This window comes from Aureobasidium subglaciale (genome assembly GCF_000721755.1).
Source record: "Aureobasidium subglaciale EXF-2481 unplaced genomic scaffold scaffold_10, whole genome shotgun sequence".
Taxonomy (NCBI): Eukaryota; Fungi; Ascomycota; class Dothideomycetes; order Dothideales; family Saccotheciaceae; genus Aureobasidium; species Aureobasidium subglaciale.
Genome location: NW_013566985.1, coordinates 364,122 through 378,151, shown reverse-complemented (window position 1 = coordinate 378,151; position 14,030 = coordinate 364,122). Strand labels below are relative to the sequence as shown.

General features: G+C 49.3%; 7 protein-coding genes across 7 annotated transcripts; 3 read left to right on the top strand and 4 right to left on the bottom strand.

Annotated features, from left to right (window-relative positions):
• Window positions 1-125: 125 nt before the first annotated feature.
• Window positions 126-1,430, bottom strand: AUEXF2481DRAFT_97676 (uncharacterized protein; the record flags this gene model as incomplete). Its single annotated transcript, XM_013488536.1, has 2 exons — window positions 126-534; window positions 586-1,430. The coding sequence occupies 2 exons, from the start codon at window positions 1,428-1,430 to the stop codon at window positions 126-128; spliced, it is 1,254 nt and encodes a 417-aa protein (XP_013343990.1).
• A 608-nt stretch (window positions 1,431-2,038) lies between these two features.
• Window positions 2,039-3,865, bottom strand: AUEXF2481DRAFT_39931 (uncharacterized protein). Its single transcript, XM_013488404.1, has 3 exons — window positions 2,869-3,865; window positions 2,761-2,819; window positions 2,039-2,712 (listed from the first exon to the last, which is right to left on the bottom strand). The coding sequence occupies exons 1-3, from the start codon at window positions 3,664-3,666 to the stop codon at window positions 2,103-2,105; spliced, it is 1,467 nt and encodes a 488-aa protein (XP_013343858.1). The 5' UTR covers window positions 3,667-3,865; the 3' UTR covers window positions 2,039-2,102.
• Window positions 3,866-4,169: 304 nt separating this feature from the next.
• Window positions 4,170-5,977, top strand: AUEXF2481DRAFT_65500 (uncharacterized protein; the record flags this gene model as incomplete). Its single annotated transcript, XM_013488453.1, has 2 exons — window positions 4,170-4,804; window positions 4,855-5,977. 2 exons carry the CDS (start codon window positions 4,170-4,172, stop codon window positions 5,975-5,977), a joined length of 1,758 nt encoding a protein of 585 aa, XP_013343907.1.
• Window positions 5,978-6,505: 528 nt separating this feature from the next.
• AUEXF2481DRAFT_65415 (uncharacterized protein) lies at window positions 6,506-7,871 on the top strand (the record flags this gene model as incomplete). The annotated part of the gene is made up of 2 exons (XM_013488449.1): window positions 6,506-6,709; window positions 6,759-7,871. The coding sequence occupies 2 exons, from the start codon at window positions 6,506-6,508 to the stop codon at window positions 7,869-7,871; spliced, it is 1,317 nt and encodes a 438-aa protein (XP_013343903.1).
• Window positions 7,872-8,057: 186 nt separating this feature from the next.
• On the bottom strand, window positions 8,058-9,857 carry AUEXF2481DRAFT_217223 (uncharacterized protein). Its single transcript, XM_013488535.1, has 2 exons — window positions 9,454-9,857; window positions 8,058-9,404 (listed from the first exon to the last, which is right to left on the bottom strand). The coding sequence occupies exons 1-2, from the start codon at window positions 9,824-9,826 to the stop codon at window positions 8,245-8,247; spliced, it is 1,533 nt and encodes a 510-aa protein (XP_013343989.1). The 5' UTR covers window positions 9,827-9,857; the 3' UTR covers window positions 8,058-8,244.
• An 864-nt stretch (window positions 9,858-10,721) lies between these two features.
• AUEXF2481DRAFT_29454 (carbohydrate esterase family 8 protein) lies at window positions 10,722-11,741 on the top strand (the record flags this gene model as incomplete). The annotated part of the gene is made up of 1 exon (XM_013488341.1): window positions 10,722-11,741. The coding sequence occupies one exon, from the start codon at window positions 10,722-10,724 to the stop codon at window positions 11,739-11,741; it is 1,020 nt and encodes a 339-aa protein (XP_013343795.1).
• A 636-nt stretch (window positions 11,742-12,377) lies between these two features.
• Window positions 12,378-13,439, bottom strand: AUEXF2481DRAFT_88806 (uncharacterized protein; the record flags this gene model as incomplete). The annotated part of the gene is made up of 3 exons (XM_013488493.1): window positions 12,378-12,691; window positions 12,743-13,194; window positions 13,252-13,439. The coding sequence occupies 3 exons, from the start codon at window positions 13,437-13,439 to the stop codon at window positions 12,378-12,380; spliced, it is 954 nt and encodes a 317-aa protein (XP_013343947.1).
• Between the last annotated feature and the right edge of the window lie 591 nt (window positions 13,440-14,030).

Genomic DNA, 14,030 nt, shown 5'->3' with positions numbered 1-14,030 from the left:
AACAAGTCCTCAATGCGACCGCGCGCTGAAACGACGATATTGGAACGTACAGTGATCTTGTATTGCAATGTTTCAATTCTGCTGTGTCGCTGCAAAACCCAAGGACACCAAGTACCTGACCTGAACTACCATACCAAAGCTTCTTTCTGCGATCCACAGCTTATACCCTCGCAGATCTCAATATCCTCCTGACTAATCCTATCGCCTACCATCTGTCTCGCTGGCCAAATTTGTCTTCCCTCTCGCTGCTCCCTCTTGAAGTGAGCTGTGATGAGTTCTCGAACAGTCTGTTGGAAGAACAATGGCGCTTTCTCGTACTTTGGATGCAATTGTCCGTTGACGAATACTCCAGAATTGAGGTTCTTTTGTGCTTGGTCGCAGAGCACTTTATCTTCTCCCATTACGCGAGCGTACATGGAGGAGATGAGCTTAAAGTCTTCCTCGGAAGAGGTTTTGTTGCGGTAGATTTCGTAGTTCATTGTCGAGTTTACCGGACCATGAGGTAGGAACTTCTGCACCATGATGAAGTGTGGACTAGAGAGTGTCAGAAGGGATGTGAAGAATGGGGAGTAGAAAACCACTCACGAGACTGTCATTGATGTGTTTGGAAAGTAGTAGGTACTGGCTACACCAAGGCCTTGTGCTGCTTGCTCAGGCGTAGAGATACAGTGGTGTTGGATATGCCCGTCCTTGAGATCAGAGTCGAAGGTCTCGAGATTGATGAAGTCAGGGATATCAGGATGGGTGGTGGGACAATGATAGCACTCGTTGAAGTTGTCCGCCAGGATCTTCCAGTTGAAGTCGCCTTTGATCTCGTAAGTGTGATCGAGCTCGTAGTTATCAAAGTCGAACTCCTTATATCTTTCTTGCTCGTCCACGTTGTCAAAATGTTCTTCCCAAGGTACTTCCGGAGTTTCCTTGGCATCCATGTTGATCCAGATGAAGCCGTTGACGTCGACTTTGACGTGAATACGGAACAGGCTGTTTTCTTCTTTCTGATAGCCGTCTAGCTCTTGGTAGCCAGGAGCTTTGGCGAGTTTCCCATTCAGTCCATACGACCAGCCATGATATCTGCAGGCGAAGATTTTCGCATTGCCTTCTTGTTTCTCGACAATTGGATAGGCACGATGTCTGCAGACGTTGTGGAACGCATTAACGTTCCCTGTACGGTCTCTGTTGATGATGAGGCTGTAGCCTGCAATGTTGAAGCGAAGGAAGTCTCCGGGATTTTTGATGCGAGAGCTGTGTGTCATAAAGAGCCAACGGCGAGTGAAGATTGCTCGTCTCTCGAACTCGTACATCTCTGGAGATGTGTACCATGTCGCTGGCAATGCCCGGACGGGAGAATGTTTCTCAGGCAAGGTGCCCACAGTCTTTGCGGAAGATGCTTTGTCTCCGCCGAAGCCGAAGTATTTGAGGTAGGAGGACATCGATGAGTGACCAGTTGTTTGTGTTGCAGAAGTAAGATGATTTAAGCTGGAGATTGACACTTGTGAATTATGGTAACAGAGAATGTCATTTTTTCAGGAGAGCCTTAAGTATGCTGATGGATAGCTCAAAGTCGCCTGCGCTAATCTTTGGAAGTTGTCTGGTCATGCTGGCTTAGCCTATCGATGCGGCTCAACAGCCAACCACAGGTGTGTGCAATCGCAGCGGGATACCATTACTTCTCCAGGAAAACTTGAACGGAGCGCTAACAGCAAGATGTCACAAGATAAAGATTCAAGACGTATCCAGCAAGCATGAACGATAGTAATCGCAGGTGGTGATTGGTGTAGGCGGCTACGCTAACTTGTGTATCACTACGCTAGCTTCGGCAGAGATCCGAAACATGGAGAACGTCTGGAGCTCGATAACCTTAAACGCGAGCCCCTTCTGTAAAATCATGCGCTTACACTAGCTTGAAGCTTCAGCAGAATGAGCAATTCTCCAGGAGTCGAGATAGCTCAAACAGCTCTATGGTCGCTCGAAATCTGCAATCCAATGTGACTTGAGAACGGAGACAATGTCCAGCAGTGCACATGAAGTTTCATGAGGTGATGATTTCAAGGTTGGGAAACTAGACTGTTCGGTTGATAGAGATAATGATGACATTCTGTTATTTAACTTCTTCGAAAGACCCTTGATCGAAGCTCACGCATGACCGCAAACGCTGTGTCCTGAGTTCGCGCAGCGGCGTCTTTGTTTTCTTCTGCTCTCCTCAGAATGTACAGAAGACAGTCGCGTAAGGATCCCCAAGCAGTATACTTATAGACACCAAGACGAGGATATGGATTGTGCATGTCGACTTCTGTCAAGTATCTTGTCAGATCCTGCTTTTTGGCATGCTCAATCTTGACCACAAGATCCATCGACACTTCGTCGGCCATTCCCATTAGTTGTGCGAAAGTCATGCCCCGAACTTGATGCTCTTTCTGGGCTGCGAGCAGGTGAGTGTTTGTGTACAGGTCAAAGGCATTTCGGACGCTCTGTGCGTTGTGAGTCGCAAGCAATACGTCGGCTTTCCAGGATCGATCGCCCTCTGCCTGTAGCAGATATCGGACCATCGCGTCGTATGCTTCATCCGTTTGCTGTTTAGAGATATGCAGAGATTGTTTGTCCAGTTCAGTATGCAGATAAGCGCCTCGGACCATTTTGATTCCGAGAACATAATTGTGCTCGATTGAGTGCTGCAGATGCAACTTCACCTTGTCGATGTTCGACTTGAGATACCTTTTTGGAGTCAGCGGCAGCTCTTGAGTGCGCGATTAAAGCACTCACGATTGGTACGTGTTCAGCACCGAGGCTCTCTGCGAAGTATTGAAATGTGCCATTATCTGCTGATGGAAATGTGAGAACGAGGAAGCTGATCATCATCACAAGACTTACAAGAGCTGCGCAATCAATTGCTCCCTGATAAGTTGAAGACTCCGCGTCAATCAAGACACGAACCTGTCGTGCTTCGGCTGCTGCACAGATCTTCTTTACCTGCTCGACGTAGTATTCCATGTCGGCACAGTAGATTCTCTTCGCCTCCTCCAATGAATGGATTTTGCAAGTGGCCGAAAAATCCGACAAGAACTTGGCTGCTGCTGTTCCTGCACCCGTGAATCTCAAACCAACGTAGTCGCCAGGCTCCGCTTGTTGTACAGATTGAAGATTGTTTTCCACCCACTCCTCGCATTGAAAGTCACCAATCACCGAGCCAATGTTCAATTCTGTAGTGGGCTGAGCCTCGCGAGCATTTGCCAGAGCAATGCCAGTAAAGCCGATGCGGCGAAGGTCTTGGGTCTTGGACAGTATTTCATCCTTCTGGAGTCCGATACAAAAGTTGTCGTACAACATCTTCTTGAATGCCCATCGAAGCGGAGGCACAGATTCGACTATGCCTACATTGTTCTTGGTCGTGCGGATAAGGAAAGCTAACACTTTTGCTGGGAGCACTGTCGCTGAAAGAACAACAAGTGATCGCACAAGAGTCGTGGTTGGAATAGCTTGGAGCGTTCGTCGAGAAGGCGACTTGAATAAATCCGGAGCATGTTGTCTCGAATGTAAAGAAGTTGAAGTGTGCCTGCGAGCTTGAAGCTGGGTCTTGCTGGAGATAATCCTTGAGATACTGCGGCTCAATCCGGGCAACCATTTTGAGCTGATAGATAGTGTGGTTGCAATTGGAATACTCGTCTGCATGCTTGCGGTCTTGTCACAGGTTCACACGATGCAGGTTCTACAGTCAGAGAAGATTGTTCGAGGTTCATACATGTTCGAGCACAGCGCGACCGCTTGCCCAAACGCGACAAAACATCCGGTCCAAAGTAACACCATCGAGTGACTTGTGTTATCGGTCATGGCGGCTGAACGACGCCAATTTTGAGAGGAGAAGGAGGGTGGTTCGTTGTCGGGAAGAGATGCGAGGTTAGCGTAGGCGCGAGGATCCCGCCAAGTGCCCCCGCTTTGCGGCTCCCGACGCGTCACCGGACACCTTCCCGATACTCTTGCTGCTTCCGTCCTACAATCCATTCTCATAACCTTGATGGGCGATAACATCCCTCGGTGTTGTACACGGAGGCTAGCGTACGCGCGACATCTTACAATCATGTGGACAAACGTGAAAGGCGGATAGGCCTGACTTCTTTTCAGGCTTGATTTGTCTCTGCATTCTGTTCTGAGCCTCTCACTCCCTACCTGAAACGATGTTGCTTCCTCGACCCGTCACTCCTGCTATACGCTCTACTTTGCGTCCCACTACTCGCTCATGGAAGCACTCGGTATGCTCTGTTCGTCAACCGCTTTTGCGAGCTGGAGTGGCCACGAGCGGCCACTTCAAACTGCCAAATGCTCGGAATGAAGAGAATCTACACTATGCGAAATCATCTCCGGAGAGGGAACATCTCGAGGTAGCTTTGAGCACACTGCGCTCCAAGCTCCCTCTACAGGTGCCGCTCTACACGTCTGGCACTTCTAAAACGACCGAGCAGACATCGATATCAACCATGCCATCAGAACACACTCAGGCATTCGCACAGTCGAGCTCTGCAAGCGCAGAAGATGTTGAGAACGCCATCAAGTCAGCATTGGAAGCCAAGAAGTCATGGCAGAAGACGCCGTTTGTGGATCGTGCAGCAATCTTCCTCAAGGCTGCGGAGCTCGTGGCTGGGAAGTACAGATATGAACTGATCGCTGCGACAATGCTCGGTCAAGGCAAGAATGCGTGGCAGGCAGAGATTGATGCTGCTGCTGAACTTGCTGACTTCTTTCGCTTTAATGTCTCGTATGCCGAAGAAGTCTACAACAAGCAGCCGACTCTGAATGCACCTGGAAACTTTGGGTAAGTCTATAAAATATTCGTTCAAGATTATTCACGCTGACATTAATCAGTCGAACCGATTGGCGACCGCTTGAGGGCTTCGTGTATGCTATCTCGCCTTTCAATTTTACCGCCATCGGTGGTAATCTCATATCTGGTCCAGCCATCATGGGCAATGTCGTGCTTTGGAAACCTTCACCAACAGGCATCTACGCGAGCTGGCTGGTTTATCAAATTCTCCTTGAAGCCGGGCTTCCACCCAACGTAATCCAATTTTTGCCAGGCGATGCAGAGCTCATTACTAAGACCCTGTATGAGCACAAAGAGTTCTCAGCTCTGAACTTTACCGGATCCTCAGACGTGTTCCGCAGCCTCTACGGTAAGGCGGCGGAAGGAGTTGTCAGTAGAAAATACCGCGACATGCCACGCATGGTTGGCGAGACTTCTGGCAAAAATTTCCACCTCATACACTCGTCTGCTGATATCAGCAACGCTGTCAAACATACTGTCAGAGCCTCATTCGAGTATTCTGGTCAAAAGTGCTCCGCCTGTTCTCGTGTCTATGTTCCTCAAAGCAAAGCGCAAGACTTCCTCAAGCAGATCAAGGAAGAGATGGCACCAGTGAAGGTTGGACCGCCAGAGGACTATGAGAACTTCCTGGGTCCGGTGATCCACAAGGCCTCGTTCGACAAGATTGCAGGTATCATTGATAAGTCGAATGACGACAGCAGACTACAGAAAGTCTTTGGAGGCACATACGACGGAAGTAAGGGTTACTTCATCCAGCCGACTCTCTATGTCGCCAAAACCCTCGACCATGAGTTATTCGATCAAGAAATCTTCGGCCCGGTGCTGGTTGCATACTTTTACCCTGATGAAGAGTTTGAGCAAGTGATGGCGAAAATTGATACACAAGGAGGTGGTTTTGCACTGACAGGAGCTATCTTCGCGAACGACCGTGAGATCCTTCGTCAGGCCGAAGACACATTACGATACTCTGCAGGTAACTTCTACCTCAACTGCAAGACCACCGGAGCAGTCATTGGTCATCAATCGTTCGGTGGAAGCAGAAGCAGTGGCACAAACGACAAGGCCGGAAGTGCGAACGCCTTGATGCGGTTTACATCTCCGAGAACTTTGAAGGAAGAGATGATTCCGCTGCAGTCTGTACTCTATCCTAGTAATCTTGCTTGAGCTAGATGACACATAAATACGATTGTCATGTCTCGAATCATGCTTGGGTGATCACTCTTGTATGAGTCGTGCCTTTTGTCCTTCGCCAATAACAGTGTTAGCTATGGACGTAGGCCTCTGATCGAACCATGGACGCAAGCAGATCTCGGATAGTCTTCCGAGAACGAATGATACTTGTCGATAAGCCTCTCCAGCAATAGGCGCTTACGCTAACCGCCGGCATTCCTTCCGTGTCATCACATGTCTATCAAAGGCGGGGTATAATGCGGCTACGCTGACCGCTCTTCTTATCGAAGCTTATCGCCATCAATGTAACAATCAAGCAGCAAACAACTTTCAGCGGTAGCACTAGCCCCCATTCTATACGCATCTCTCGACAGGACAGCCTTGCCGGATTGGGACCTTTGTATGTGATCAGATCATGTAGACACATTCCTTGCGTTTATAGATACCACTATCGCGCTTGTCACTGCTCTTGTACTCTGGTGATTGTATTTCTGCCCCTCGTCTCTACTGCATCGACCCATCATGTCGGAATTAGAGCCTATCGCTATTGTTGGCGGTGGTGCCTGGGGTCTTTCCACTGCTCTTCATCTCCATCAGTCTGGATACACCAACATTACTGTCTTTGAGACTGCCGATTCGATTCCTTCTCGCTACTCTGCAGCCTACGACCTCAATAAGATTGTTCGAGCTGAGTATGAGGAAAGCTTTTATACAGATCTCTCTTTGGTGAGTGTATCTTGTTCCAATAAGCAACAGGCAGCTGACTCTCAAAAAGCAAGCAATCGAAGCGTGGAAAGATCCTCTATTTGGTCCATACTACCACGAAACCGGATATATCGTAGCCACCTCTGGCTCTGCACCTGCAAAAGCAAAGAAGAGTCTTGAGACCGCACTCGCATCTGTATCCAAGCACCCGGTCTTTGCCCCTGGCATACAAGCTTTGGACAGTAGTGACGGGTTCAAAAAGTACGCTTGGCAGATCACAGGACCACTGAAAGGCTTCACTGGCTATCACAACCGTCTTGCCGGCTACGCCCATTCGGCCAATGCTCTAAAGGGCATATTCCTGCACTGTGCCACCCTCGGTATCAAGTTTGTGCTGGGCAAAACTGCCGGCACGGTCACAGAACTCGTTTACACGGGCCAAGGAGCCAGCCGCAAATGCACCGGCATACGCACAGCAGATGACAAAGTCCACCCAGCCACGAAAACAATCCTCGCATCCGGAGCCTGGACAGCTTCTCTCCTCCCCTCCCTCGGCAACTTCGTAACAGCAAGAAGTTGGTCAGTCGCCCACGTCCAGCTCACAGAACAAGAATGCGATTACCTCCGCGGCATACCCGTCATTAATGTTCGCGATTTGGGCTTCTTCTTCGAGCCAGACCCTGCTACTCGTCTTTTCAAGCTTTGTCCTTTGGGAGCCGGATTTAGTAATACGGACGCAGAGGGCACGAGTATTCCACCCATGGTTAGGAAACCTCAGCCTCAAGACTTCATCCCTGCTGAAGATGAGATCAAGCTTCGAAAGCTTCTGCAAGAGACGTTTCCCTGGATGGCGGACAGACCGTTTGTGGATAAGAAGTTGTGTTGGTTCGCCGATACCTCAGACTCCGAGTATTGTATCGATTTCGTGCCTGAAAGCAACAAATCTGTCATTGTTCTGTCAGGAGACTCTGGGCATGGATTCAAGATGATGCCAATCTTCGGTAAATGGGTTGTTGAACTGTTGGAGAATGGAGAGCAGAAAGTTGATAGGTGGAGATGGAAGACCGAGGACGAGAGGGGCAAAGATTGGGGTGACGGTGTCAGCTGGAGAATTGGAAAGGGAAGGGAATTGAGTGAATTGATTGATGAAGCCAGGAGGGGAAGTCTGAATGCTCGTCTATAGAAATGCGAAAACTTGTTCGTCTGGAGCATCGGCTTGTTGGAGTAGCATAAGTCCTTTGACTGGGTCACGGAAGAACAAATACCCAGGTACATCCGCAAACGATAGTCTCTCCTCATGGTGCACTCTCTTATCAGTGTAATTGTGCATTTCCGCAGCGCACCATAATGTCGATCAATTCCGAAAGAGAGACATGCTGTTAGCGCCAGCATCGTCAGGTTCATCCGCGCATGCCAGTGTTTCCGTGGTTCCTGCCCACTTGACTCAGGGTGTACGTCAGATCCCTGTCGACATTGAGTGCCAGATCTAGGTTGCTTTGTGTCTCTGGAACATTGGGCGAATGTTGGGCATATGAAGCTAGTTCCCAGCCGATCACTCAAGAAAGAGCAAGCTTCCAACCGAATGTTGTGATGAGTGTCTGCCAGTCGTGCTTACGACTGTTGTCGAGTCCGTTCAGGTCTCGGCTTTGCCAAATCTGAGTAGTGACATTCCGGACGTATGAAATGTTGCTTATTGGCCATTTTCTGTCGAGCGTACGAAACATGTCCAAGACGATCTTTCGCTGCTCATCCACAGATGATGCGCAGCCCGCAATGAACAATGGCCACATGGGGAATGCTCGACGTGGCTGATTCTCATTTATCACTATTCGCAGAGCCTGAAGTAGATCATCTTGCATCTGGACCAGAGCTAAATGGGTGAGACTGGCATCAAGGCAGATCAGACGAAGATACACCCTAGCAGCTAGTTTAAAGCATTGACTGCTGTGCTGAAGATAGCTGTCATCAACCTTGGCAATGAATATCATTTCTTTCAGGGCATCATCAAAGGCCAAAGCCGTAGTGGAATACAGGTCAGACGTCTCTTCCGCGACATTCTCGTCGGCCTGACAATGGTATTTGAGAGCCGAGAGTGTTGATATCCTGTTGATTAGCTGAAGACACTCCAGCGAGCATCCGACTTTGTTATCAATGTTTTGCATTGCTATGGTTGGCGCTGAGTCAATAGTCTGTTCCAGCATCAAATTCAAGTTCAGCAAGAGTTGGGCTGTCATAGAGGTATCTGCTATCACCTCCTTCAGGGGATATGTTCCTGGCGGCATAGTCGTTTCAAGAAGAATCCATCGGAAGCTGAAATATTGGTAGGCGAAGAGAGCACATTCTCGACCGATGGTAGATGCATGGTAGTTGTGTATGGCTACGGCCCCATTCAGATGTTGCAGCCAAGCTGAGCGGTGCCCATTGGAGATCTCGAAGGAAGACAAGAGCACGCAAGTGAGAATGTTCTCTTCGGCGTCCGTTGAATTGACTAGCGACGCTTGTAGTGCGTTGATAGCACTATCGTAGTATGTGACAGCGTTGGACATGAGGCGATTAGAAAGGCTGTGTCCAGAATTTGCCATCTCGGCTGCACTCAGCGCCAGCATAGTAAACAGCAGAGGTCCCCGGCGGGTACATGCGAAGGGCATAGTCAACGAGCAGAACGGGTTTTCATCTCCAGTGGCATACACTCGGCTGGCACTGATGACCTCGGTATCTATAAAGGCGTGAGCTAAAGTCTATCATCGAATTAGCCTGACACAAACAGTATTGAAGCAGTCGCCTTTCCGATATGTCCACAGTTGTGTCACATATGGGCATTGATCTCGGGATCTCATTATTAGCATCACAGTCCACGTCGAGGAGGTAAATATGTCGTGAACCATATGATAGGCAAAGACGAGCGATATCTCGTGTAGTCAAGTTGACAAAGTGTCGCTCAGTGGATACTCCAGGCAAAATGTAATGCTCGAGAGCTGACGAGATAAGGTATCGCTCACTGAAGGCTCCGCTGACATTAGGATAGACACATGACGCGCCAGATATTTGGCAGCGTCTGCAGATTGGCTTGGTTTCATCACATCTTTTCTTTCGACGTCGGCAGCCCATACAGCCTGAGCGAGTGCGTGTGCCCGACATGATGATTGCAAATCATGTTGGATGATATGGTGAGGGGTTAACGTCGTGGTTCAGATACGTATTGCGAGATCGGGAAAGATGTGGCGGCAGCACCTCGGCTCGGGAAACTGTTGCCCGGGATGACGTTGGAAATTCGCGACGCGTGCCTCTCAGTCTCTTCTTGCTTGCTACTTGCTTCCACGAGCACACAGTCAATGATGCCGTTGATGCTCTGGTGACTGGTTGAGTCGTTGCTTCTCAGATTTACAAGCTTTGTGTATTCATCTCTACTCTCTGAGTCTTTGAATATCCATCATCGCGACCATGATAATGTCACCCACCTCCCTCGCTCCAATTGCCTGGCCGTTGATCGTTCTTGACCCACGAACAACTGAGTGAGTCTTTGCGCCCATCTCAATCTATGTCTAGTATCCCGGCTCTGCGGAGACTCAAAAAGCATATGAAGTATGCAATCATGAGAGCGACGTTGTCTAGATCACATCATGGATAATCCAGATGATCAACCCATGTATAAGGACGATGCAGGAGATTGTGGACAAAAGCTGGGTTTTCCCGGTTGGTCAAAAGAGGTCAAAGAGATCAAATTGTGATTGGCGGAACAAGCTCTGGCTGATCTTCCGCCTTGGCAATGCCTCTGTGAAGACTGGACACTTTCAGAAGTCATGATAGGCTCGGACTGTCTATACTGTTGGTCAACTTTTCATTGTAATGGCCAACGCCACTGATGCGGTCTCTTGAGGGAATATGAGGGGTAAGTACCGAACCTCTCTCTCGTCAAAGTATAGCCGGTCTGAAAATCGTGGCACTAGGAGCAGTCGATGGTTCATATAAGCAGTGATCATACCCTGGAGGACTGGATATACAAATCAACGTCTTCACGGGGAGTACAACAGACATGTTGCTAACAAACCTCATATTTTCCTTTATTCTTCTCTCGGGCAGTACAAGCGCTGCTCCGGCTTGTAAAGGAAAGCATGCTCAAATTCAAGCTCCTCCGGGTGCACTTGTCGTTGATAGCTCAACCCAGTTCTTCGGTAGCTTCAGCACCGTCAACGCTGCCGTGGCTGCTCTTACCAATACGACAGCAGAGCAATACATCTTCCTCATGCCAGGAACATACTCTGAGCAAGTTTATGTGCCCAAGCTGGCCGGTCCGCTCACCATACAAGGATATACATGCGATAGCCGCTCTTATGCAGATAACCAAGCGACCATCACCGGCAACCTCTCACGAACTACTCCAGGCCTGACAAACAACGATCAGACCGCGACCGTCCGCCTTTGGACCGCGAACGTCAAGCTCTACAACCTGAACATCGCAAACACATTTGGTCAAGCAAACACCAGTGGACAAGCACTTGCTTTGAGTGCTCAAAACACCAACCAAGGCTTCTACGGCTGCCGTTTCGAAGGCTATCAAGATACGATATATGCAAATGAAGGCAGACAAGTGTACGTGAATTCATTCTTCAACGGTGCCGTCGACTTCATTTTCGGTCTTCGTGCAAGAGCTTGGTTCGAAGAGTGCGATATCGAGACCGTCGGCCCTGGCTTCATCACAGCCAATGGACGCGAAGCAGCGAACAATACCTCTTTCTATGTCTTCAATCAGTGCCAGGTCGGTGGAACCAGTGGTGTTGCATCTACAGTACTTGGTAGACCATGGCGACAGTTCTCACGAGTCGTGTTCCAGAGATCTTACCTGGGCGACGTGGTCAAGTCTGTCGGCTGGGAGCCTTGGGATAATGTCCAAAGTGTTGAAAATATTTATTATGGAGAATACAAGAACAAAGGACCTGGAGCTGTGGGTCCGAGGGCTAATTTCAGCATGGAGTTGAATGCGCCAGTGAAGCTGAAGACACTGTTTGGAAAGCAGTATAAGAAGGAGTGGTGGATTGATCCAAGATATCTTTAGGCAAGCACGAATTACTTTCAATGCAGACATGACTTCACGGCCGCAGCTTCGGTCACGGAGGTCAGCATTCGGCACTTTAGTCATAGCTCATACTGACGAATTAGGACAAGCAGACCACTACGCAAGCCGTGGTTTGCTTGCGCATTTCTGTTCCGTTGCATACAGCCTTCCGTCAACATATTTTTGGCTCCTGCCCCTCCCCCTGACGTGGGCAGCGCAAGCATTTTCTGGCCTGTGGCATCTGACCAGGTCGTGCGATCCATGCGAACGGAGAACACAGGCTAATGAACCACTTCATCGTGCGGTGACCCTATACCCCCTGTCGAGTTTCGCGGATGTTGGGTAGTCACGACTCACAGACCTGTCTTCCTTCTCCACATATCCTTCCCCACCGTAAGCACCCAACCTATATCGCCGTAGTATACCTCCCACTATCCTCACAAGAATGAAGGGGGGTGCGGATTGCAACAAATCTCAGCTTGCGAATGTTGCGAGAACTGATTCTTATAGCGCAACTAGGAGAGCAGTCTTCTCCCACTCTTCAGCAGATGAACGATTGCACTCAGCTCGGTAGCAAACAACATCCAACAATCACAACCTCGAGATTCCAGCTTGCTACAAAGCTCCATGGATTGATCATCCCGAGCCCGCGTAGACTGCACAAGCTCCCAGCCCAAACAAATTCCCCGAGGACGTATATTCCAAAGCCACACCAGCAGGACATTGGTCTGAACCACTTGTGACTGGGGCAGAGTTGAGGACGTACAATGAACATCCTCCGCTCAGATAGTAGATGAAACAGTTGGGTGTCTCAAAGCATTTGGCGCAACATCCCTGTTGGTCGTTGATATCGGGGAATGATGGGAAGGTTGCGCCTATATTACCCTGACCTGGACCGGAAGATGTGTAACCACCAACATAGTCGTAACCGTAGGATGGTGGAACACAGACTGTAATTGGTTGTTAGCCCGCTTCCCCACTGGAATGGATTCAAAACTCACCGGCTGATGTAGTCTGGACCGTGATCGTGGTGGTCGTGGTAGCGCTAGCTATTGCAGTAGAAACAGAGATGGTCGTCATGGTCGTAATGAATACTGTTGTCGGGGTAGCCGCAGTGATCGTAGTCGCCGTAGCTCCTACACACGAGCATGCGCTCGAGTAACGAACTGCGCCAGAGCAGGGAGAGGCATAAGCTGGAATCACAGATGGGCTGACCGTTTGCTGTCTCTTCTCGAGGTTTGGGACAGGTAAAGCAGCAACGATCTTGTCAGAAACAGTGTTTGGACTAGCAATGCGAAGATCACGTTTCTGAACTGTTGCTCTCGGTGCTGGAGTGATGACGCTCCCACCGAACACACTGTACAGCGTTTGTGTAGTAAATACGGTTCCAGTATTGGTTGAAGTGCTTGTGGTGACACTAACACTTTCGACCGTCACTGTTGATGTCGAAGTACTGGTTTAGATCCATCAGCAGGAGTCTTTCTTCCATCCTTGGTGGGCGAGTTCTTACTACGTGGCTGGAGTTACGGTAGCTCGAAGAAAGCTGCTACAATCGGCTACACCCTGAGCGAGACGACCAGGTGTGTTTGTCGCACGAATAGAGCGAAGGCAAAGGTCGGCATTACATACCATTGACTTTGTGGTAGTCAAGGCAGCAGCAACGGAGCTCAAAGCCAGAAGAGAGAAAAGGGAGTGCATGACGAATCGAGCTACTATGAATGTCCGAGAGTCGTGAGCACAACAAAGTCACATCGATAGTTGGCGAAGTGCGAGACTTTATACAACAAGGAGAGCCATCTGTCTGCTAAAGCGCATGCTACATCACAAACCGAATGCGCTCGGTCTACTGACTCCAGTAGCAGGTATCAATATTCTCAGCTCTGATGGCGTATGGTACTAATGGCCGGGCGCTGGTTTCTGGTCACAAGGGGGTCAAAGTTGATCTCGCTTCAAGCATCAATCCAATGGGCGAGCACGGCTAGACGAATCCGATGTCTTCAGCTGGAGTCCTCGAACCTAATGTACAAGCTGAGAAGATCCCCGCTCCGTCGTGTGAAATAACGAGTCCAGTAGGCTCATGAGGCTTTTCAGCTCAGCCTTACAATGCCGGTTTTCTTCCTTTAGGAGGTCTACATAGGTACGTGTAAAGGGTCCATAGCTAGAGACGGCTAGCACTAATCCTAAACAAGACACTCGCCTACACTTGCTGCGGGGTTTCATCTAAGCTTTAAACACCAATTGCCGCCACTAGTTAGCTCGCCAGCTTTTCTCTCTAGATAGCTCCTCTAT